Genomic DNA, 26,521 nt, shown 5'->3' on the forward strand with positions numbered 1-26,521 from the left:
CGAAGCGATTGGTCGATCGCTTGGCGGAAAATACGGTGCACTGACCGACAGAATGTTAATCGAGCAGCACAATGCACCTCATCGACGGGATTTTGCTATTTCCAGGATGACCTATATGTATTTGACCGAACGATTTTCTTCGGTCAACACCTCGCGGTCCATACTGCGGTTTACAGCATCGACGAAGACTGGCCAAAAGCCAGACGAATTCGAGCGCTTCCTGATACGAAAGACTCGCGTGGTCGTCTTTCTAAGGCAGACATCAAAGGAGTCAGATAATAGGATTGTTTAAGTAACGCTTTCACACCTTTGATCGCGCTGACAATCCTTTCGTGCTGTTACTAATGGTCTGCAAAGTCATTATTTTCTGCACGAGTATTCATCTATGACGTTTATTTAGGAGCTGTTTTTCCGTCACACCAGATATCCGTTCGCTTATTTATAGTTTCATCGTTGGAAAGTTCAGAGAAAGTATAATTGAAATTCGAGGAATTCCTGTACAATTGTAAAAATAATTCAGATGTCTTTTCATAATAACATTGGCTTTCCGTTTCGTCTAAGCTTCGTCGTTGGAAATTTTAGGGAAAAGATAGTCGTCGAAATAGCAGAAATTGATACAATTAGCCAGTGGTTGATCGAGTATATTTGTAACGTAACGAGGTTCCATTTATAGTACTGAATTTTACGAAATCGTTAAAAATTTCTTTCCCCGAGATATTACGATTTTCCTCGTTTTCCGGGACCTTGAAACATTTCGTTCGAGAGGAGCGATCCAAATTAAGCGATAAAAGGTTAAAATCTCGTTCTCTCGTTTCCTTCACGATGATTTATCCCCAATACGCTTTAATTGACGCTCAAAGTCCTTCGAAGAGGCAAAAAGTCACGAGTGTGCGAATTATCGTGAGCTCGAAAATATGCAAATCGGATTGCCGCTTAAGACAGCGAGGTGGGTGGAGTCTCGGATTACGTAAGGATTGGCGGAAAACAATCTCTTTCGCTCTTTCGATCGATCTCTCGGGTATAGACGCGCCTGTACTTGCCTTCCGTGATAACAAATTTCTCAGGATAGAAAGCCGCGCGATACTTTCGCGCGAGAGCGTAATTGAGCAGCTCGCTGCATATTTCCGCGTCAACTATAGCATATTTCTTCGTGTCTCGAGTTATTAAACGCTAAGAGATTGAAAGGGATGACGAATCGTCGCGTTACGAATCGAGTCGCGAGACATTGAAACGAAGAAAGCGCAGGAAATAATAATCAATTTAGTAATGCGGCTCGTATGCAAACGAGAAGTCTCTTAACAATTCAAATGGACACCGTTCGTTACGAATTCTCGGTGAAAATTCTATTATCGACGTCGGTCAACGAATTCGATTAACATTTTCGAGCGGGCCAAGTGTCGCCAGTTATCCCAGTCTGGTTAAAAAGTGCAGTTACTCATTTGCCGACGTACCGCTAACGAGATTCCTCTCGTTTAATTGCATTTGACTGCTGAGAATTGGAAATATTCGACAGTAACTTCGTAAACCATTAAGTCTCTTTCAAAGTGAACTTATCAAGCGGTACCGCTCGAAAGAAAATGATCTCTGGACGATGGAAATTCAATCGTAACTTAAATCCTTTTGCCAAATAATTTATCGAATAATAATATTAATAAATTGAAAAGTCACAAGCCGTAGATCGTAGATTTCTCTTCCGCAATTTCAAATAGATTAATCTGGAAACTCGTCATTCGTAAAATTCCATTTGTTTTGATAGCCAACTTGTTACCGTCGTGATCGATATTTTAAGAACGGTATATTTATCAATGCAACTTGTATCTTCGATGCTTGCAAAATTTCGCTGATGATATTAGCTCGATTGTGTACCAAGGGAGCCTTAAAAATTCAAATACAAAATACGATATTTGCCATTCTATTGAATTCTATAAAATTTCCATAAAACGAAGCAAAAGCAAGAAAGCAAAGTAGTCGCGCGTACTTCGATTTTTCCTCGAAAACCAACTTGGAACAGCTCGAGAGCAGGCTTTTGTTAAGAGGAGTAAAATATTCGAGAATTTGCCGCGAGAGTGGTAGAGGAAAGCTGACGGGTCGAAGAAATTGCGGAAGCTTTATCGGCGAGGGCCATGCCACTTGCCGCAGCCGCTTTTTTTCTCGCACTCCAGTCGATGGGGAATATTTCACGAAAGCTTGGCTCGCGCGGTTGTACATCGTTCGCGTCCTAGCCGTCGGTATCGTTATGAACGATATCGTCTATTTTTCCAGCCAATGAAATTTACGGTGTCGATCCTTTTTTTATCGAAGATATCCTATAGGCGCATACCTATCGATCGATCAATTTTTGTTTGCCAAAGCTATAGAAAGGTAGAAGCTGACGCATACAAGTTACATAAATTTCGCTCGTGGCATCGTGAACATTCCACGTCCCTTGTGGAACGAGAACGTTGCCAAACATTGAGAATGTCGATCGTTTCGTTGAACAACGGTATGAAAGAACGGATTCGATAGCTCACGATGTTCGTTTAACGGTAAATTTTCGGCCACATCGATGGAGTTTCTATGCAAGATAGTTTCCACTATCGCTTAGCTGGGAAAAGCAATCTGGAGGGTAGTTTTTGCACGATTACGATTGAACGAAGCAGAATTGAACTACCTGCTTCCGAGTCTTCTTCACCCATGGCGTGTTCATTTCAGATTGATCTTCGATTAAAAAACAGTTCCCAGGAATCGGTATTTCTGAGTCTTGAACGGTGCTGATTACCGATTGCTAACTTTTTCATTATCCCGAAAGCAATATTGCCTACTTTTTGACTTTATACAATCTTTTCAATATTCTTCCTTTTCTATCCCTATAACGATAATACGAATTTTTCGCATAAATTGATTTCCTAGAAATTAAAGAAGGTACCACATACTACTTTTTAATTTCACAGAATATCCTCTGCGATACTTTTTCGTTCCCAATACCGATATTGCTGTTAACAATACGAATTCCTTTAACCGAGCACACGATGTCGCTAACCACTTATACAATAAATTAAAGGAAAAATTAAACTGTAACTCTTAAAAAAAGAAAAAAATTGAAATCTGACCAGCAAGAAAATTAGAAAACTTTAAAAGTCTTTAAAGCACAGTTAATTAATCCGACCACGATTAGGAATCAACCAAACGATCGGAAGTTACAGTTCCCATCGAATCCCTTTTTTTTCTTGTCTTTTTCTTCTTTCTTTTTTCTTTTCCTTTTTTAAATTTTTTTTTCTTTTGAGGAGTCTTCCACATCATCAGTCATAATCGGAGGTGGAACCAGTGCGGAAGAGTAACCCGCGTAGACAGTAAATCAATTATCGTCCTGTTTCTATGAATGAGGTCAGGAAGGATTCTGCAAATCTTCGTTAGCCCCATTGTTCCCTCTGCATGTGGGTTAATCACCGTTCGGCGAACTTCGTAGCCATTTGCCGCCGTTTCCATCCGCCACTTGTGTCCCGGCCACGGTTGGAACTTGTTCGTCCCGCCACCAGTTGCTATTCGAATCGAATTCGAGCTGGTCGTCAACTCGGTCGAGTTGACAGCGATCGAGCTCGACTCTCCGCCACTTCCCCGTTTCGCCTCTCTTGTTCCATCAATTCCTTTTTTCGCCCCTTCATTTTTTTGTGCTCCTCGCAGTCCGTGACAAATTTCACGCGCGTCACGAGTCACGTTTTTACCGAGAAGCCCACCAGCCACGATGTTCCAATTGGGACGAGCAATAAACTCGGCTGTAATCCCTTCACGCGACACGTTTCTGCTCGATTTCCATGGCGTGTCGGTTCAATTCCGTTAAATCGACTCGGTGATCGCTCTTCCAAACCGTCTTGTCTCTGTTCCGATACGTTTCGACGCGGTTACGCTTCCTGCGACGCTTGTCAGCTTTCTCAACTACGTTTCTCCGAACGTCGTTCGTTTCCAGACATTTCCAGGATCAATCGAAGTTCCGCATTTGTAGTATTTGATATCAACAGCAGCGTGGACATTTGCAAATATTTACGTTAGTTGCACTGATATCAGCGACAAAGGAATTTATATCATTTGTATCATTTTATATTTCCTGTTAAGCGATAATTTAATTATGTTAGCTTTTGTAATGGAATTGAAAAATTTTCCAAAAATAGGGCCGATTACATTGGATTGTGAGAGTCTCGCATCCCTTGTATGCGTAGTACGCGTTGAATCGGATTAAAATTGATTTTATAAGGTATCGAGTTGCCAATGGTGTCAGTTTGTAAAAATCGTACGAAGCCGACGCGCGTGTATACGACCGAAAGAGTATCTCGCGGCTTCCGAAATTGGAAAATTTGAATAAGAAGCGGAGCGTAATTTTGCAGACGAGCTTGGCAATCCAATTTTCGCAGCGTCAGTTAGAGATTGAGTTTATAATTGGCCCCGCGGCGTATCCATCTCGAATCGATTAATCCGTACTTCATTAAAATGTTTACTGACTCGTTTTTATCATCTCTGTCCCTACTTCCGTGAAAACACATCACTTCTTTTCGCTTTTGATACAAATTTACACATAATCTTCGTGTATAGTCGCGTGTAATGGGATTCGACGAACCAAAATACGCAGCGTTCGGAGCAACGTTTCTTTTACATTTTGTAGATCATACGTTGTATCATACGTTCATACGTCATACATTTCAGCATACTAATGTATACATTTGTTATTAATACAGCTCGTAAATATTAATTCGTTCGAGTATCTATTTCAACGAGTTTATATCTCAGTAAATATGCTGGAATTTTTTTAATTCCCAAAATTTTAGATCCAAAGTTCGCTATTTGAGATATTAAGAATCTCTAGTAAGTTCGTACATAATTGAAAAATTCGCAAACAACGAGAAATCAATGCTAGACTTTGTATCGAACTTTGTATTTTCTTTTATAATTCTTTCAACGAAACAGGCAATCGCTGAAAAGGAATTTGCTATTGCTTCGAACTAAACCTGGGGAAAGGCACATCGTTGTCACATAAAAGTTAAAAACTCGTATATAATTACAGTCGTTAGCGAAGATAATAACATTTACCGATTCGGTAATATCGTGGTTCAGCGGGTTCTTCCGCTGCTAAATTATCTTCGTGTCTGTAATTTGATTTCTTAAGCGCGAGCCCGAACCTGAGAAAAAGTAAGAAATTGCAGGATAATTGAAATGTTAAACCATTGTTGGAACGGTTAAATTGCAACATTTCTGTTAAATTCCGTCGATTCGTTTGGGAAAAGCCGTAACTTCTTTAACTTATCGTGCCGTGGGATGCGCGAAATTGAAATCCTAGGGACGTTACGACCGCGGAACATTATGCACGACCAGTTAAACGTGGGCCCACTTTGCGTACAACTTCTAACGACACGCGATTCAACGTGTACCTCGTTCATTTGTTGCTCTTGTCCTTTTTGTTCTCGTCCTTCCATTTAGTGACACGTGTTTACACGCCCAGTTTATGAACTGCGAACAGCAAAAGGACCAAAAAGAACAACACCGACGAAATTCTAACGGACCTCGTTCGCGTGGGCGTTATTTAGTTTTAGCCTCGAATTTTGGCTCACGTGGCTTGTTTCGAGTATCTCGTTCGATATATGTCGCGTTTCCTGCATTCTTTTTACATCCGTCATCCCGTAATTATGTCAATTATATGAATTTGTAAATGTCAGATGGAAACTTTAATGAAAGTTTAATCCGCTAACCGAGCAAGACTGATTAAAGCGTGTCTCTTTTATGAATATATTAACAGGAAGTGATATCAAGCGATAGCCACATTTGCCTTTTGACAAAATGATATAGCTGGCGAATGAATATTTCATCATACTTGGCCACGTAGTGTCTTACACTGAAAAATGTTCCTATGAAGTTCTAAAGTACTTACGTACATTTTAATTCAGGCAACGTTTCAAAGGAAACGTGACTCTATAATACTCTGTATTATCGTATTTAATGTACGTTGTTTGGAAATATCCTAATTTGATTCTATGTGTTTAGTTGTACCGTAGAGTTTGTAAGCGATGATATAATTAGAATCACAGAGAGGCCAAACTGATACCAACACTATCGAGGTTAATCGTTTTCTAGAGAATTAAACAGTAATTTTGATACGAGGCTTAAGAAACTCGAAGAAAATAGAACCGGGTAGTTTAGTCTTTAAGTGGCTTGAATTTCCATTTAATATTTCCCAGCTAAAATATTTTCATTCGATCGTTAAATAAATACACGTCGTACAAATTAGCCTCTCTTTCCTTCGCTTGAAATATGTTGGACATAAAATTTGTTAGACGTCCCGCGGAAGGATCGTGTTGATATCGTTAAAGAAACATCCACGATACTCTGTATCAAAGCAAACAGCACAACCTTAAGGCCAGTTTTTTTTTTTTTTTTCAAATGTAGTTAAACGAGTTTCAGACCCTTATTTGAAATTACACTTCAATCGGAAACTTGGTTTCGTAACTTGTTAACGGAGCAGGGGCTGTTCCGCATTGGTTAAAACGTAAACAGCTTCGTTATTATTCGCACTTTTACGGCAACTCCAGAGACCGCTGGACCGATGGAACTTTAAATCCATTTATATCTCGTAAATAACGTTGAAACACTTTGCGACATGAATTCCCGTCGCCGGCGATGCACCCGCGAGAAATATAGTCCAACTATAAATTCGTATTACGATGCTTTTAGAATGCACTGAATGATTTTGATATGCAAACTAGACGTGAAAATTCTATTTGGCTGCGTCCTCTTAGATCGCCTTTTGTAAAGATTACGAGTAGCCAAAACGTAATAAATAAACCCATCGAGGATGAAAGTTAGGTAGGTTCGACGCTGTTGAAAAGCTTAAATAGAATAAACAAGCTACATAATTCAAAAACAAAAGAACTACTTTGATGATTAAAAGAAAGGAAAATTTATTATTACGGTTTATGTAGATAAATTAATTTTTCTTCGGACTTTATAAAAAGTCAGGGTGCAGATAGACGAAAAGATGGCTGTGAGAAAACGTAAAACAAATTCTCAAAATTTTCTTTCACGTAGTTAGGAAACAATTCGGTTACGTAAAGAGTAGGTTGATTTTTAAAGGGTTGGCATAGCAGGGAGAAAATGAATTCTTTCGGGTGTTAGTTTCGTGACTGATAGAGGCACTCGATCTCGTATCATTCTTGTCCAACGAATTTGGCACTATGTCAACGTCAGCCTTGATACAGGGATAATTCTTTCAGCTGCGCTTCGTGTAAATTTGTTCGCAGTAACAACGTATTCAGTTTCTATCTTAAAACACCGGCAACACGAAAAAATTACTCGCCTTGTGAATTAAGAAAAACCACGTAGGATATAAATTGTCTTTTGGCCAGAAATTTGAAGGAATTTCGTATGTCCCTGTTTATTTTTAAAAGTCAAAAATACGTCTGTTAGATCGTTACCTTCTGATAGCAAACGGGATACTAATTAAAAACATTAATTAAAAGTACTTCGCCCGACACGAGTCGAGAGAGTTGTTGACATAGTTGAAAACTTGTAACAGCTACGCGTTGCGATCGCCAACAGTCAACCTGTATATACGACGATCATCCTATGAACGGAGAAAATCAGCTTTGTTCGAGCAAATGTGCACGCGTAAGGGGAAAGAAAAAGAGAAAGAGAGAAAATCTTACTAACCCAATAAGCATCAAGCCAAAGATGTACAATATTAACGAAACATCTCGTTAAATTTTCTCCTAATCAGTTTACGTTATAGAATTCTATTTAATTCATATCGTAGTTGCAAAAAGAAATTTCAAGAACACTAACGATATTGTTTTGTTATTTCCTCTTCCATCTAGATCCTACGATTCTACGAAGTTTAAAGAAATTGAACTTTGTAACACTGTAATAAACTTTTTCCCCTAAATTATATATTAAAAATTCTACGATTGTACGATAGGCTCTTCTAACGTGTCTATTATTTCATTCTACTGTATTATAATTTGAGGAAACAGTAAATTGCTTTTGTTCACGTGTTTTTCACGACGTCTATCCATTATTTCGCCGTTTGGTTCTCGATCGATCAAAGGGCGAGTCGAAGAAGCCTATCGTTGTCCGATCGTTAGCTTCCAGACGGAAAAACCAACGTTAGTTCGCGTGACAAAGTGATTTCGGTGGAATACGTTACACGTTCAACTGACGTAATATCGACGTAATAGGTTTCTCCGTGTGGTTTTCGGCGGTGGTCGGCGCAAAATAGCCGGAAATCGTAGAAATTAATGCATCGTTCTCTAATGCTCGAACGGTTAACCGCGCATAGCTGTGTGGACGCGGGCCCAGTTGCTTTGAAACGCGTTGAATCGCGTTATAAATCATGGTTGTACGAGGATCCGCGCGCGGCTTTCACGGAGGTCTAATGAATTCCTGTTTCGCCGAAAGTAATTCAACGGATCAAGATTAACGGCCTTAACGACGAAACGCTGCGTTACATACGTAAGCTTGATAGCAGTAAGTGCAATTAGCAGCCAAGATCAAGACTGCTTTCTATCGCTTCGTCTTCGCCACGATCTCTTAATCCCTTGATCGTTGTCAAATATAACGCGTCTTTTCATACGTTGCGCTTATCGTCGAGGATCTAACGAGACTACGTGTACGTTAAAACACGTTAGAACGATCAAGTATATAGATTTTTAGGCTACGCCCGCAGTAAATATGTGTAATAAACGTAGGTACTCGTGAACATTTATACAGTTGCTCGTAAAAGTTGGCCAAATTTGAATCGAGTCTAACAATATACGTCGAAGTTACAAGACACTTCGTGGGATTATTATTTGTAATACTTATTACGTTTCACACGATCGTGTATTAAGTTTTTAGTGCATACACGTTTGCGATAAATATCTTGTAACTTCTGTACATATTTCCCGACTGGTTTGAAATTTTACCGATATAATTACGACAATCGCGTGTAATTATAATGCCAATGAAACGCGAAAACGCGTCTTGTACAACGCGTATAATATATACACAAAAAGATTTCACTGGTTAGACACTTAACGAGTGTTCAAACATTTTCACGAGTCATCGTATACTCGTTTCGTTTTTCGTACATCTCATTGATCCGAGCGACGGTTTGTCGGAACACGTATTCGGAGTAATCGTATCCATCGACGTAAGAAACACGTGCATTTACAGGTGTATTAGACAGACGTTGCGTGAAGCGTAATTGCCGCGTTAATATTCATCCCGAGAGCAGGTGTATTCTCCGCATATTTGTACTGTAGCGAAATTAGCCTTCGAGTAAATTTGAACAAGGCTCGTTTCTCCGAAACGGGGCGAGAATTTACGAGATTCGCGAAGACAGATTTCGGCTCCCCTCGCCTTCCACGATTAATACGAATCGTCGGATGGTTCGACGATTTCATTCATCGAACAGACATGGCCGAGAATCGCGAGCGACGCGATGGAAACGCGGCCTTTGAAATAAATTTGACTGAGATTACGACAGCAAAAGCTGGTAAGAGGGCAAGGGACGAGCGCGTACGTACGCGTGGGCGATTTAATTTTCGTGAAACACGCGCGCACCGGCACATGGACGATTCGGTTGATTCACGGCTGAATCATCGCTCTCCGACGCAAAGAGCCTGACCACTCAAAAGTATCAAACGGTGCACAGGTGTAATGTTGTTGCAATGGCTGTCATCTCCCACGCGACCACGGTATCGCGCTGCAGATACAGGATAGAAGCAAGGACGGCGACGTTTGAGCACGCCAACTCGTTTATATATAGGGTGCAATCGAATCGTGCATGTAAAATCTAGAACATAGTGAGTTAGCGACAGTAGCAATTTATGAAAGTTCTTTTATTTTTATACCCTTTATGCGCATGTTCCTATTTATTGCTACGAACATTTACATTTGTTTTGTCCTATGTTCAATGTTCTAACACGTGAAATTTCGATTCTGTTATCGTTTGTTATTGGGGCGGATCTTTCTTGACTTATTTACAGTGTGTATGGTTTCTTAATGGTTGAAACCGAGTAGGTCGATAGGATATTTTCGTTCGAGTCTTCTGGGAAGATCTGTGTAATTGTTTTCAGTAGGACGATTTGTCTGATCGTTTCTATTTCGACGAACTTTCAAAGTCTTTTAATCTTGTCTTCGATTGTCGAGATATCTGACGTTCCTCTGATATCGCCATTTCTTATATACCACAGTGCGATTTGAATAAATCCTAGTATAATGGACCGCTGAGATTTCATTTTCTTTATATTTGACTTAGCGTTCGATTTGGATTTAGATTAGGTTCGATTTGTTTTTTTTTTTTTTTTGCTGTGTGTTTTTTCTAGTTCAACTTGGCGGTCTCCCGCTAACTATCGTGTCTGATGGACGTATTTCTCGTATCCCTCTGATATTCTGTATAAATAGACTACGGTGACGCGTGCTAGACGAACGAATTCAATGTACCTTTCTTGCATAATCGCCTAACTAGTCGGCACACGCCGGGTAATATACATAGCTTAAATGAGCGCACATAAAGTGCAAGATACTGAACAACGAATAATCAGCCACAACCTATGGACTGTCCCGCAGATACCTCGGGTGGTGAGATCGAAATGGAAAAAAACGATCAATGAACAATGGCTGCTAATTGAATTAAAAAGGAAAAGAAGAACGAAAATAGATTTGGAAAGTTGAGGTACGAAAATACCAATAGTTAACGTAAAAACCGATACCAGGTGGCTGGAATACCCGCAAACTGATACACAGCACTACAAAATTTAACTGACGAGAACGTACAAAATGATTCTACTTCTATAGAAAAAAAATATAATTTATGAAAATGACGATATTGTCTTTTTCAGAAATTTCTTGGATATATGTGTTTCAATATCGTCTTATTGAAATAGAAATCTGTTGAATAACGAAATTTCGATTTTCCTAGTTCCCTCTAGTTATCCGTCTGAGAACGGTATTTGTTCGAGCGTTTCATTGTTCGATGGAAATTTACAATACGAACTTTTATCAATGTTACCTTTTGTAAAATAGCGTTCGGCGTTTATCGTTATAAAAAATTGATTATATTATGGAAACGTATCGACGTACTCGAATAAAATTCACCAGTTCTCTGTATAGTGTGGTGCATTTTGCGATAAGCATGCACACGATACTCGTACAAGATTAAGCTGTTTCAAGATCCAAACTACTCGAACATTTAGACAAAATCTCAGTGAACTACCGAACTGTCTGCATAAGCAGCCTTGATACGAAATGATCGACGAAGTTCGCCGTGTGTACACCTCAGAGGAAATATACCAAGAGTCTAACGAGTAATGAAATTTTTACGTCTCTCAATGCCATCGATTTTGTGTCGAACGAGGTTATAACGTGATCGATAGGCCGAATTAAAAGCGAAAACAAAGAAATTCTTATCTCTGTGAAATTATCAGCGAAATTTTATTATGTATTTTTAACGTTTATCAAAATCAAACTTATCCTATGAAAATACTTTATAATTTACAATTTATAGATTTTACAATTTTACCCTAGATCCATTGTATTGCTTAAACGCACGAAGCTAATAATTTCAGCTGTTTTATTTTCTAACATAGCGCGCTTGATCTGATCTGAAATTCTATTATGAACATACAATGCATCACACTTGAACGAGCTCTAATGTCCATCGTAATGAAACCGTCCGATCGTTTCGCGGTGTTCTCGTTATCGATCCGCGGCAGTTGTCGCGAGTTAGAGATATCACGCGACGCGAGATCTAATTAATATGTTCGACGTTTAATTAAAATTAATGAAACTGAGCACGAACAAAACGACACTCGATCGTCATATCAATTTAGTCGGTTCTTAATTGCGTTAGTTTCCGTTAATTGCGACGCGATGCAGACGAACCACGGCCTCGATTCCATCCAATCGAACAAATTGAACAAGTTGAGGAAAACGAAAAAATTAAAATCGCGCCGATAAGTTTCAGTTTCAGCAATCGTTTTAACAAGAAATTCGAATTTCCATATTCGTAAAATCGTTGTTCGATTTTCTAAATCGAGTACAGCGTACAAGATCGAACGATAGTCTTATTAATTTGAACGAGAGAAAAAGAACGAAACACCATTCTTCGAGTAATCTCAGTGCTACTTAAAAGCCGTTCGAATAAAATATAAGAATAAAAATGACTGAAACGAAGATTAATTAACAGCACTCGAATTTCGATTCGTTCGTGTCGATTTTCAAGCCTCGTTTTATCGTCGATGAAAGCAGAAATTACGGAATTCGTGCAACTTCTTGCACGAAACGTGTATCTTGGCCGTTTTATCGCAAACAAATACGTGACATGCGTGTATCGACCGCTATACCGATGAATATTCCGTGATATAACGAACTCGATAACAAGGATTACTCCGATAGGTATACTCGATTTCGTCCTCGCTTTGCAAGTGTATTTTGATCGAACCGATATGCGCAGATAATTCGTTATCGCGTCCAAACAACCGCGAAGCTTGTCTGGTTTCGTGTCGATGCATCGTGATTTTTATATAAAACTCGTATTTTTGCTGGCTAGCTGATAAAATATTACCGATCGAAACGTCATTGTCAATATTGCCCAAAGATAAATAACACTGTAAAGAAATAAATCTGTGCAGAAATATAAAGCACAGACTATAGATATTTGTGTAGTTTCATATTTTTATGAACTTTCATCCGCTAAATATTCTAGAGAGCAAAATCTGGCTATTTGAAATATATAGAATAACGAACGAAACAACGATAAATTACATTTTCTATGTGTTACAAGAGCGTAGTTACAAAATCCAATACATCTAGCCGTCGATACATTTCCACGTTATCAAAATCTTCTCATATTCGTTAACCGTTACTTTACCTTTGTATCTTTGATTTTCCGCTAAATGCATAAAAATCCGCGGTCTACTACGTTTCATCGTGCCACGATATTTATTTAAAAGCAGCCAACTTCCATTTTTATTTATCCGTCAACCGTGATATCTCGCGATGCAAATAGGCGGACGAGCAAAATTAATCGTCCAGTTCCTTTTGTTCATAAATTTTCCTTCTATCCTGGCGTGTCAGCCGTGCCGTTTTGCCAGTGCGTTGGAAGAACTCCGAGCGGAAACGCGATTTAAATCGGCAGGGAAAGGGTGGATGGTCGAACACGGGCGAACTGGCGGGAATTAAACGAGAAACGTCCACTATTTTTAGCCGACGCGCCAGATTATAAATCCATAATTCAGTGTCGCGTTCGAAAACGCCTGATAAGACCGTTCAGACCTCTGCTTGCGCACGGCACGGAACTCTTGCGCCGCTTTTACATTTTTTCATCGCCCACGAATTTTCGTCTGTGTTACTGCGAACGTTTATCGATGCTTTCGCAAGCTTCGCTGAATCCTCTTGCGGAAGTCCGTGTTCTTCCCAGGGGATCTAGGTTTTTGGATGTTTCGAGTTTGATATACGATACTATGTATAAAGGGCTTAAACTACCAAACCGGAATTTCTTTCTCATCGACGAATATAAAGATACCTGGTATTGTTTCAAACGTATCTTTGGTTCTTGAGTATTTAATTCGTTTAGTCGAGGTATTTTATTCGGGGAATATTGATTGATCTGGTATAATTCTTTGTTCTTTAAATAGCAAGAATTCTTTGGAGGACCTTGTATTTTCCTTTCTTCTTAAAAAGGATTCTTAATCGTTTCGTAATGTTTCTTTTTTAGATGTCTAAAGATTCGTTTCTGTACACGCAATATCGTATGCAGATATTTCTTAAAAATATAATTGAACGCTATTGCGAAATCACCATCGTAGATGCTTTAAGAATTTCGCACGGTTCGAGTATTATTTAGTAACCTTTACCAAAGGAATTTTCAGAGGAGAGGGTTTTTATGAAAATTGTACGATATTGTAACGATCTGAATTTCGAAAGCTACCGGAGACGTTTCATTTCCACAGTGGCGATAATTCAGCGAACAGCATCTTGTCACGCTTCTCGTAGCTTCCTTGATAACGCTTTCAACGACCGGGAAAAGTTTTCTGAAATCGAAGGAACGTGAGTTTAGCCTAGAAGCGGCATTAACGGGATTCGCGCTATGCCGCTGTATTTTCCCCGTGTCACCGTTCTTATCTTCCTTTTCCGGCCTTCTCGCTCTTTCTTCCTCTCTAAAGCTGCAACCTTTCGTTAAAAAACACGCTGTGAAACGACGTCGAAAGGAGGCAAACAGAACTCTTTCTTTGCTAATGTCTTTCCTAGTTTTCTTGTTTCTTCTCGTACGGAAGAAGCTACCAAGGAAAATCCTGTTTACGCTGCCGTATTCCTGTTGCCCGTTTAGCGACACGACGCACTCTACGTTTCTTCACTTTTGCTCTTTTACACCTTCTCGAACATTATCCTCGCCTTCCTCCATTCTTTTACGTCTCTGCTCGTTTACTATCGCCACGCTTCTGGATACGTCCTCCTCACTGTCCGCTTTAATGCACTTGAAATCCGGCATCCTTAATTCAATCTTTCGTTAGAAAATCCAATAAGGAGCTCGTCGTCGTCGCTGCGAACGAAGAGAGCAAATCGGACGCTTCGTTTCGGCATACGGATCCTCGTTGCAACGCGAAATTAGCGTTTTAGAGCGTCTGAATAATTCCATAGCGTACGGCGCGGCCTGCTAGTCTTATCTCGTCGCTTTAATAATTTTCCTGGGGATGCCGCAATCGCAATGCTACCCTCTGAATGCCAGCTGCTCGTGCGATCTCTTCGCCCCTAGCATCACCTCTCTCTCTTCTCTCTCTCTCTCTCTCTCTCTCTCTCTCTTTTTCTCTCTCTCTCTGTCCATCTATCTTTTTCTCTCTCTCTGTCTATGTGTCATTTTATCGCGCAACGTTGGTTTACTGCCGCGTTTCGTTTTAGATATTTATAAACGCATTCGCGATTCACTTTGCAACTTTGCTCCGTCTCTTATACGGCGAAACGAGTTGCGAAACGAAGGCTGCAATTTTCTTGCGGCATTACGCGAATTTGCGAGTTCTGAATTATGCGGATGTAGGAGAGCGGTTGTTTAACGTACAGGCGTGGGTTGGGAGCGGTTGAAAATGGTTTTAGCGGAATGAAAAGAAAAATTCTGTGGCTCGATGGGAATTATCCTCTTCTCTCGTAGTTGCAGCACCAAATCCGTCAAAATGATGGATTTCGTTTTCTCTTCTCTTCACGATTATTACGAGCGTACAGGACTTTGTAACAATTAGACTAGAAGGGAGATTAAGTGGTTAATTTACTAGATTACAGGGACTCTTGCTGAGATCGAATCTCGTTAGGACGATTGCTCCAGCGTTAAGTATAACACGTAGAACAGTCATCGATCGAACGTCTTATTGCTTCTCCCTAGTGAAAAAAATTGGGCAAATCTGAAGGGGAAATCGTCCGTCTGATAATCTGTATTTAAGATTCTTTGCTGAAATGTTTCTACGTACCAACACCGAATTCACTGTATAAATTACAATATACAAATGCTGTTTACCGTCGAGAATACTTGTCGATATATTTTAACAGAGAACTATGAATCTCATTTGAAAACACATAATCTTCCTCGAGTATCTCGCATAATTGTATCACGTATCCGGAAAGTTTCTGAAGTCTCAGGACTGACAAACGAGCTTTTGCGTAGACGCAGGAAATAATAGGATCGAACAGATGGCTTTATTGGATCGAAAAATGGCTAATTCGAGTTCTTTGAACTCACACTGGTGCAAAGCAAAAGGAAAAAATGGTTTAATTCATACGAAAGTACGGTCTGTTGGTTTCAACCTTCACAAATCACCGTGTTCGGGAAACCAGGCATGAAAGTTTCAACAAAAATAGAAGCTTCGCGGCTGCATCGTAGTCGGAAATCTTTTGCAAAAGTTTCGGCGGCGTAACATTGCGTCGCGCCAACTATTTTCACCCGATATTTTCACTGTTCCCCCGACTATTTCCTCCCTTCCCCGACTTTTATCATTTTTCTTTCCGGTTCCCCCATTTTTTTTTTTTTTTTCTTCTTCTGTATTCCCAGTACGTGGCAACAGCCCGAAATTTTTATCCAGTGAAAAAATGTCTCGACAAAAGAGGCAAAGCGTATTTTTTTCGCCTTTCCGCCAGCCGGCACCGCGATAAATCACGCGAAACGTCGCCGTGGAAATGCATAGTCCCGCCAGGACGTATCAACTCTCCACCAGTTGAGAGTGGCAGGGTCAAAGGCCAATTATAGTCATCGTCAAATCGAAGATGGCAACGATTGCGGACGCACCGTATCGCGCGCTTCTGTATCTTCTTAAATCGTCGTTGAAACTAGAAACATCGGAAAAAGATATTCGACGGATTCGAGTCAGACGACCGAAAAGATCTTTTATCGGATTTCATCGTCGTATTTATCTCGTATCGAAGATCGTTTCATTTAAATTTATCTTATGTTAATTACAAAATACATGAATATATTCGATTTTGAATGAAATGGTTGCACGTACATGTATGTCTTCGTTTGGACGATAGATGATATTATTTTGAAATTTTTGTTTGCACACTGACAGGCTACGGGAGATATAAATTCTGGCAGAATTTCGTTCTTTTTCCGCTAGAATTTTTACCATCGAGCATTGTTGCTATCTGACAGAATCACCAGCTATTAAAATAAATATTTGTAGCCAAATCGATGCATATTATCGCGGTACCGCTAGGGAGTTCTCATAGATTTTGTTTTACGTTCTACGTCTATATGTGTGCGCGAATTGAAAGTTATTGCTGCGCGAAATTCCCAAGTTTTGCGGTATTTTCGACTCGTAAATCTCAGTGTCTGGTTCCGTTGCTTTTCTCGATTAAAAATTTACACTCACCTTGATAACGAATAATCTCTCGAAACGTGAGTCAATCAGAGACCAAATAAATCGATCAACTCAGTTTCCTGCAAATTTCTCGTTTCTAATGTCAAAGTATTTCCCTATGTTCATCGTTTAATTCCTCCAAAACCGAACGATCGTATAACCTCGATGATGTTGATCAATTTAATTTCTTAGTGATTTAATTTCGTATCGGACGCTATAATCGCCCCTTTGTTACGAGCTACCATCGTCGTCACTCTTTCGAACATATTTAATCGAGTTCATAACTCTGTCTCCCTTTCTAAATTTACGTATCATGGGTAGACTCCAGCGACGTTTATTTTACCAAAAAAGTTCCACCCCGGGAAGCCTTTCAGCGATCCATTTGCCCGCAGGAACGAACGTCCTTTCACAAAGTAGTCGTCGGTGGATTCATGGAAAGTAAGGTAAGAGAGGGAGGACATTGTTCCAGGGACGATGCGATCTATTTGCCTTTCGGATAAGGCGAATCGTCTCCCTTTTCCAAGACACCGCAGAACGATTCGAATAAACTAGCTACTCTACTGCTAAAATACGATCAGTTTTAACTTTAACCCAGAAATACTATAGCCGGCCATATATAACCGCGTTCGCAATTTATTTTTGTTTCTGCTGCTTTTGAAAGATCCTATAACTTCCTTCCATTTGAAAAGGTCAAGGCTACTCGCACTCGGTTGTTACGGATCTATGTTTATTCAAAGGTTGTTGCGTTAGAATTATGCTCCTCGATCATCCATATTTCGCTTCCATTCAGTCTCACGGTTGCGGTATTCGATATCAGCAGAATATTCGGTGTTAGTATTAGATTACTAGAATCAAACACACGATAAACACTTATTAAACACGACATGGTACAGTGCCAGAAAAATTTACTTAGAATTCTCAATGAGAATTGGTTGTAAAATACATTCAAATAAAAAAAAAGTATTAGGTTATCGGAAAAGTTTCTTTCGTTTTATGAGTAAATAGACGCACAACGTTTTTTGTTTTATGTTATTTTGTCGAATTACGTACGATCGATTTTGTTCTGTTGAGATAAACACGACATTTCACAGACTTGGTTTCACGTTTGCACGAAGGTGCACTGTTGTAAAAAACACGTTTGCGAAACAAAGACACTTTTCGAGCAACCTAATAGAATCGTGTATAGACGTAGTATTTAACAGGGTTAATTAATTCTGCAACTGTCATATCAAATTCATCGTATCCATCGATTGCTTTTTACAAAATTAATAACAATTTCCTTTTTTCTCATTTACTTTCATCGCGTCACTTCGATTAACAATGGATCTTTTACCTTCGTTTCTTGATAAATCTCCTTGCTCGAGTCGGTTCTCTTTCGTCTCAGATATATTGCTTACGATTAATCTTGCGTTTTAGAAGATTTTATTGGCCGTGCATCGAGCGTACAGCGAAACGCTTCCCTCTCGCGAGATTTGTTTCGTTGTAATAGGCTTTGTGTTGTTCGCCACCACAACAGCCACGAATCATAGAGAAAACGGTTTATTACCAGCAAACGCGTTCCTCTTTCTCTCATCCATTTCCTTTTTCTCTTCTTTCGTTTCACATTCTTCTCAACTGGCGCCTGTTTCTCTCGCGTTGAGCAGCGCACCCGTTGATAAACGCGAACCACGCTGCCGGTCACTACGTCCTCTCCTTTCTCTCTGCCGCCGTTTTACTTTCTTTCAGTCGCTGGTGGAATTATTCTTATGAGAAATAAGGGGAACACCGGGGCATTTGTTAAGCAGCGAGCACCGCTCGACGTTTTTACGATCGTTGAAAACGCGCGGGGCGAGACTTTGAAATTTACGGCACGCTTCACGACCGTCCAGACGTAATCTGATAAATTTAACGCATAGATCGGCGGCGAACCAAGCACCGAATGCTTGATCACGATCGCGACACACTTCCGCGTTTATGCGATCGCAAGGTCATTGCTGTAATTGCTCTGTAGCATTATAATTTTATAATATCGACGATAAAAAGCCGATAATCGAGAAGCTACGAAGCATTAGGACGCTTGTCTCGTATAAAACGCGATAATTGACGTTGATTGTTATATTAGGTCGTCCGAAAAGTTTCTTTCGTTTTATAAGGAAATAATGGATGCACAATATTTTCCGTATTTTATCGAATTACGTATGATTCATTTTGTTCTATCAAGATAAAGATCACAACGTTTGGTAAATTAGGTTTCATGTCCGTATAAAGATGCCTTGTTGTAAAAGACGTGTCTGTAAAAGAAAGACACTTTTCCGACAACCTAATAGAAACCATTAATCGCATTGTATTTGTGCAAGGCAATGGATCAGAGTATGCAAAAGCCATCGCAAAATTTATAGGAAAATAACGAATCAATTGATTTAACGAGCTTTCTTTAATTCGTGTCCAGATATGTATAAACGGTACAGTGGGGTAAACAGTACTTACCACAAGATAAAAAGCTGCAACAGAAAAAGAAAATGCGCGTCTGGTAATTTTGTCGCCTGTATCATTATCTTAGTCACTCGAACGCTGGTGTCTTAGTACGTTTTTACGGATTTACAGAGGCAGAATAAATGGTAAAGGTTGTATCGAATCAGATTTTATGCACTGTACGGAATTAGTAACTGCATTAGCTAACTTTGTTAAACCGTAGTTTATTTGACGCTTATGCTCGTAGCTCTATTTTGCGACAGCCTTAAAAGCTAAATAAAGAAAAATTATCCCAGCACTTGCAACTCCTTTTTCACTATATTCCGCGTAGAATTCATATTAATTGGCCCTCAAACTCGCTGTTATAACCGAGCAGTTGGGATGACAAATGACGTTAATTTCAGCAAGTAGAAACTAGTAACTCGATATAAGCGAGGAATATTAGTTTAAGACTAACGTTTGCGAGAAGATTAAAATTATTCTAATTTATATCTTTCTTCGCTGTATGTCATTCATCGTTTAAACTTCTCAATTAATCGGACGGCTGTTTAAACGACATGTTTTCTGATCGAAGTCCGTGGCTCGTGGATCTTCATCGAGTTAAGCGACGAAGTCAGGTTTTCTATTAACGACAAAGAGAGAATAGGTTCTAAGAGAGATTTCTTGTGGAAAAAGCGGCTGAGCTTCCGATAGCAGTTGACGTATTGCCATACCGGGGAGAGGCTGTTCCATCGATTGCTCTTTCGCTCAGTTTCTACCGATCGATTGATTGCTTCGTATAAAACCCGTTTTCGTTTTAATCTGCGAGCACACGGAAACTTTAGAAATACAAAATGACCGACGCTTGTACGCGATTAATATACGAAAACTGTGTCGCAGAATACAGACACCATCGATAGAAAGCATTGTTGCTTTTAAAGTAATGTCTCCTTGCAATTTATTTCGACGCATTGCGAAATATATAAAAAGTAAGCCATATTGCTTGACACGAGTTACCGATAAAGATAACCACTGCATCGTTCACTCTTAAGATCTGTGAATTACACGCGTATACAGAAAATTCGAGACTCTTCTTGGCTCGATTCAGCGATGAAAATGGAAGGAAGGAAGAAAAGAAGGCAGGTTGCATCCCGCGTGAAACACGGAGAGCATTCAATGGAGGTTCGCGGTAGCGATGAATTAAATTTTTTCCCCGACGAACAAAGGAACGAGAGGGTGGCTTTTTCCTCTCTCAGCAGAGATCGACGCGAAATTGAACAAAAGAGGGAGAACTTTTCGAAACCGGGAACGAACGGAAGTTGCGTTGGTCTCGTCAAAGGTATTCGTGGCACAAAAGCGACATGCAATAACGCCAGATTATTGAAATTTAATAAGAATAATCGCGAACGATTACGAGTTACTGATATCGTTTCGTTGATACGTTCGATTGAGGCGAAACAAACAATTTAACATCGGCTATGATGTTAACGCGTTCATCGTTACGATACGCAGATTTCTACCGATCTGCGTATAATCCCAACAATTCGTTCTCCTTCCCACCTCTTTCCAGCTTTTCGCAGCCAACTGGTTGCCCGTGTGTTTGTATAATTCATTTTGCAACGGTACATGCATAGCTAATCGAGGATTTATGGTACAGGCGAGGGCAGCCTGCCTGCGTTAAATTCCCATATTAATAATTCCGCGCACGATCGTCCAATGCTACTGCACGGAATGTGTTAAATTTCAACGGGTGTCCAGCTTGAAATTATTAGGACTTAACTTCGGATCGGATCTACGTGTGGACACTAATGTCGATAGAATGATCTTGGAATACAGCGATGTCGGATCGATCGATCGTATGCTATCGGAGATGTTACGTTTCATATCTAGGTGAATGTGCATATCAGAGAACTCGATACAAGATTGAATTTATTGCTTCGGTAACTGTAGCGGGAAGTTTCACCGATGAGATTGTATATCTCTCTAGATATAAAGGAACTCTGGCGATTTTACGCGTTGCAAAAATGATGCGTATGGAAAATCGAGCACACGAGGAATCGAAATATATCTACATCTCGTGTAACATTTAACGCTTAATTATTGGCAGGAAATTTTACAGACTCTGCCTAACGTGATATACGATGTGTCTTTTTTTTCTTCTCATATCCTTTTTACGTAATCGTTTAGCACGATTAATAAAAATATGTTGTACGTACCGGGTATCTCTTTCGTTTCCACGCAGCGATTAATGTGGCGAACATACCACGTGATAAATACGTTGTATGAGTGTGTTTTAGTGAAAGAGTCTTAACAGATTCCGCGTTGGCGTCTAAAAAAATTGGATATCAATGATCGAAGATTAAAATAAATATCGTAGATGATCTAGCCGATACATCGTTAAGCGATAATAATTTTTAAGTTTCTTGCAAATGTTTCTTTAAAATAATTTTTAACCATTGCTTGCAACTAATCTCGATATAAATTCTTTGTTTGCAGCCCACCAAACTGAACGTATACAAAAACGACGCGGAAAGCTGGGACTACACAACGCCGACGCTGGGTGAGTTTCTTCCAGAATTTCTTAGTCTTTTTTATCTCTCCGTTTTCTCGTTTATTTATCTATTTTTTCCCTTATGTTGGCTCGTAGAGAACACGCGTTCTCGCTCCACCGTTCTCAAGCATTTTAATCATTAATGTCACGTAGCAGGGGCTGCGTGTACGCGCGCACACAAATTTCTCCATAGACCGGAATCGTTCCTTTTCTTCGCCTCTATTTCCATTAGACTCGCGGTAACTGAGAATTTCTTCTAATTCGGTAACATTTTCGCCGACCTGTTTTTCCTTTCTCGCGCTTTCTCAGTGCTCGTGTGCACCCGCGAACACAGAAGAAAACGGTAATTGGATAAAACGTAGTCCGGATGCGAGCTTAGAAGGTTTCCGCGTCCCTCGTTAAGTTCACGTGCGCGCGCTACTCGACACGCGGAAACGTTGATCGAACCCCGTAAAGAATCGTTGGAAAATCCGAAGAAAATAATTGAAGCGGCTGCTGCGATAGACAGCTCCACTTTCTGGTGGTATTTATCAAATCAAAGAAAATCGAATGATCGAATCAGTCAAGATTGAATCGCTTCTTGATACGTGCTACGAATTCACGGTCCGCTAATATTTGTAACGAACGTTTGCACTTTTCGGTAGAAAGACCATAATACGAGCCGCTTATTTGCCAAATTATCGCAAAACAGAAAGCAGAAAAAAAGTAATGAAATTATACGAGACAGGCGCCAGTCAAGCGCTTTGGCATTAAAATTTCAAAAAGCGGAATTAACCGCTTTGACCTGTGAACGGCTAATCTGCTGATATAACCCGTACGCACGAATATTAAAACCGTATTACGCGATTCGATTTACGTTTCCATATAAATTTGCCAGTAAATTTCAACGTCACGCGAGTTTCACCGGCAGATGATTTCCATTTCTCAGCTCGTTCGCAGAGGTTGAGCAAAACGAGGAACGATTCCAGTCCCGTCCACACGAACGAATCATTCTCGTCCATCGCTAGTCGCATCGATTCATACCGCGTGTTACATCGGCCAAACGAGGCAAACGATTCACGCAACCAGACACGTCGGATGTGTCGTCCTTTTACGGGAAATCGAGACAGAAATACGGAGATACGTGCGGTTCGCCGAAAGCACTGCAGTCGAAAAAAGAAAGAAGAGTCGATAGATGCGCCGTGGACGCGCATCGCGTCGTATCGACGTGTGTGCGATCCATTGTAGCGAAACGATAAAGGTACTCGTTAGAGAACCGTGCTCTCGATATTTTTCCGTTTTAAATCACAATTACTCGATGGCAATTTATTTCGTGTCGTTTCCCGTCGCAGATTGCTGCCCCTTCCACCAGCTTCGACGCGATCGTGCGTCCTCTTTCCACCATATCCACCTGGAATTATCGTTCAGAATTCTCCTTCGACCTATTTCGAATTTCCAACGATTTCGATATACCGAACCGAGTATTGCGCGAAACTTTTCACGCTAGTTACGTTCGCGAGGTACAGCAACATCGTATACAGTGGCTCGAGAAGATATTCGAACGCCTGTTAGGCGATCTACTTTGAGATTTCATTAATGCTAATGAAACTAGACTACTGTGATTATATTGGCCGAATTTGAAACGAGTCTGGAAATGTATATTGAAGTTAGAAGGCATTTGCTACAAGCATACGTTTCACGAAAATTGCTGAAGTATTTATACAACTCCATCATCCACGCTTTTCATATTTGTCGTGTGAGACACTTGTTAAAATCGCTATTCATGCTCTTTTACTATACTAATTTTCTACTAAAATTAGACTAATTTTCTACTAAATATGTGTTCGCAGTAAATGTCTTGTAACTTTTATATACGTTTTCAGATTGCTTTCAAATTTTATCAGTGTAATAATCGGTATAATAAGATAGTCGTGTCTCGTTATAATGTTAATTAAATTTCAAAATGTTCCGTATAATGCGAATAATCGCGATAATTGAATCTCGTTACGAATGCGAATGAAATTTAGAAATGTTTCGATATAAAATAACGGTACAACACACGCGATATGCATATTCATAAAAGTTTTCTATGGTAAGCGTTGAGATACTTTCGCGAGCCGCTGTAAATAGTTTCTTTTCGTTGCATTTAGACTATCGAATGTGCCGATTATCATGCGTGCAATTCGAAACGAACGAAGATTTAGAGCAGAAAATGGCAGAGCTCGGGGCTAATTAAGAGAGAAAATTCCATCGTTTAGACTGTAGACGGCTTTTTCTTTGAAATTACGTGAATCTTGAATTTGTTAGTCGTCCTGGATCTTTCTTTCTGGGCCTCCGTGATCTTAATTGTGCTTACTGAAGTTTACACGCCGAATTTAAGTAGAAAGGTAATTACAATTACCAAGATCGCGATTGACCGAAGGAATTTTAAACGGCGTGCACGTTCTGCACTTTGCTCTCGCGATGTCTTGCCTCGAACGTTGTTTGAATTGACCCAAGTTTCGTGATGAATCTAACAAAGTTCTCGGTGACTATATTCTTATAGGTCGAGCGAAGCTCTACTTCGAAGAGATTGGAATTACTATCCAATTATCATCAATTCCTTACAACCTCGCGGAAGTTTCAGGATTAAGGTCTCCGAGATTATTAATAGAATTTACCAACTCGACGATTCTTATTTCAATTACGATTACATCGATCACTGTGACAGGAAGTTCTCGAAACGAATGATTATTTAACGAGCGTAAAGTGGCTGATTAATGTTGGACGGAGAGAATTCTAGAAATATTTACGCGTCGAAACGGAGATAACGAAGATTTTAGCAGCGAGATCTTCCATCTCGAGATGGCACGTTTCAACGATAACCAACGATGACTAGGCGAAATGTCATGGTAACCCAGCATTTACCGACATTCACATCTCCAACATCGTATTGTAGCATAGAAACACAGGTACAATGTTGCGTTTAACACTTTTTTTGAAGAACAAATCGTTTTCCTAATGCTCGGTACCCACGCCATCGCGATCGCAACATTTGCATTCAATGCTCGCAATCTACCATTCGTCCTGTTTCAAATACCACTGTGCCCTATGATCTCGACAGTTCTTGCTTTACACACACACGTGCATCGACCGGTGATTGTAAAAGCTGAACCTTTAACCTCGATCGCGATACATTGTTAATAAAAACGTTGCAGTAGGAACGAACGGAAGAAATACAATACAGAAATGTAATCAGTGGATTACTATGCATCTATGGGAAATTAAGCGTGCAAAAACTCGCAAAATGAAAATAATAATATGAAGGTAAAAATATAGAAAATGTTCGTGGCACAGTAACTAATACACCGTTCGATAAGCGAAACAAATCCCTGTTCTAAATCTTACTCTTTCGATTTTGTTCGTAAAAATATGCATTTGCTTAAATTATTCGCAGATAGTAAGCTGGTAAGCAAGTGGACTGAGCTTTAGCGATCAGTTTCGATCACCGTTAGAATAACAACAATTTTTCGCGCGACTAAATGGTCTCTCGAAGTAATTAAACGCGTAACAACCGCAAGAAGTTAAAAACGAGCGAGTGAAACGGTGGCGCGGATCGCGTGCCAGGTATAAAGCTGTGGATGCGATTCCACCTAAACGACAAGCAGACACGAACTCGTGGAATTCGGTCCAATTACACGCAGGCTGACGTCGCGTCACTCATACCCGACACGAGTACTTTCGAATGCAGGAAATTTCTAGTCCAGCTCTTAAATACTCGAATTCACCGAGTAATCGGTCCGACGCGAGGCTACGGTCTTCGGATCTTCTCGATCTTGTGGAATCGGTCGAAGGATTCGCGGACGTTCGAAACTGGTCGATTACTCGCCAACTATTCTCTTCTCGGAGTATTTTCCAAAGTTCTTCGGTGAAAGACACAGGAGAAAGTTTGCGAATCTGTTAGGTCGTTAAGAAAGTCTCGGGGCTGCTTCGGGCTAGAAGCAAAGTTTTCATACTAAGATAACGGTGTTGCTTGAATGATTTTTACTTGTTGAAGTTTCCAATATGGCCAGTGATTCTGTGTTTGTTGATGGAAGAATATTTGGAAAGTTTCTGGCTTTATTTCCGCCTTGTGTGCTCTCCTTCGAATGCCTGTAATCTGTTAGCAATTTTTTACTTCCTATTCGTGAAACAATCGAGTCACCGCTGTTTTCCTGTTCTCCGATACATTAAGAACCGAACAGTGAAATAACGTGCAAATAATATATAGATCAATACTATTGCGCAATAAGAAATTTGAAAATCTAAAGATCTGAGAATCCAAAGATGATATTCATGATTCTTACTCTACGATCCTTGAGTCGTCGTGTCCTACGTGTCCCCTGTGATCTCCCGAATTTGCTCATTCCCATCATCCTCAAATCGTGAAATTTTCCACGAAGCAGATTTTTTTTTTAATTTCAGAAGACAAATCGCGTCGACCAGTCTAGACACTGAGAATCAATGGAATTATAGTTAGTATCGAACAATCAGACAAACAGGTTTTTCTTTTTTCTTCCTCACTTTTTCTAAGCAAATCGGAGAAGGGACGCGTTAACGCGCCTAATAAAACACGCTTGATAACTTAATTCCTTAGTGACAACGCTGTGACTTAGACAGATTTAGTGCGTCAAATTCAATTCTCTGTCGGAATTGTTGGCAGTGCGGTTGGCTGGCGAGATCATTTCACGCCCTACACCACATT

At 40.0% G+C, this 26,521-nt stretch overlaps 1 protein-coding gene across 2 annotated transcripts in view; it reads left to right on the forward strand.

The window, feature by feature from the left end:
* The window catches only part of sm (heterogeneous nuclear ribonucleoprotein L), a 161,636-nt gene that overhangs the window by 80,624 nt on the left and 54,491 nt on the right, over nucleotides 1-26,521 (forward strand). For both annotated transcript variants that reach the window (XM_069118392.1, XM_069118393.1), the window contains exon 6: nucleotides 21,765-21,828. In XM_069118392.1, coding sequence (XP_068974493.1) covers nucleotides 21,765-21,828 — 64 coding nt within the window. The remainder of the gene's footprint in view (nucleotides 1-21,764; nucleotides 21,829-26,521) is intronic.

The sequence above is a fragment of the Bombus flavifrons genome, chromosome 8 (assembly GCF_040668555.2).
Source record: "Bombus flavifrons isolate JBK064 chromosome 8, iyBomFlav1_principal, whole genome shotgun sequence".
Taxonomy (NCBI): Eukaryota; Metazoa; Arthropoda; class Insecta; order Hymenoptera; family Apidae; genus Bombus; species Bombus flavifrons.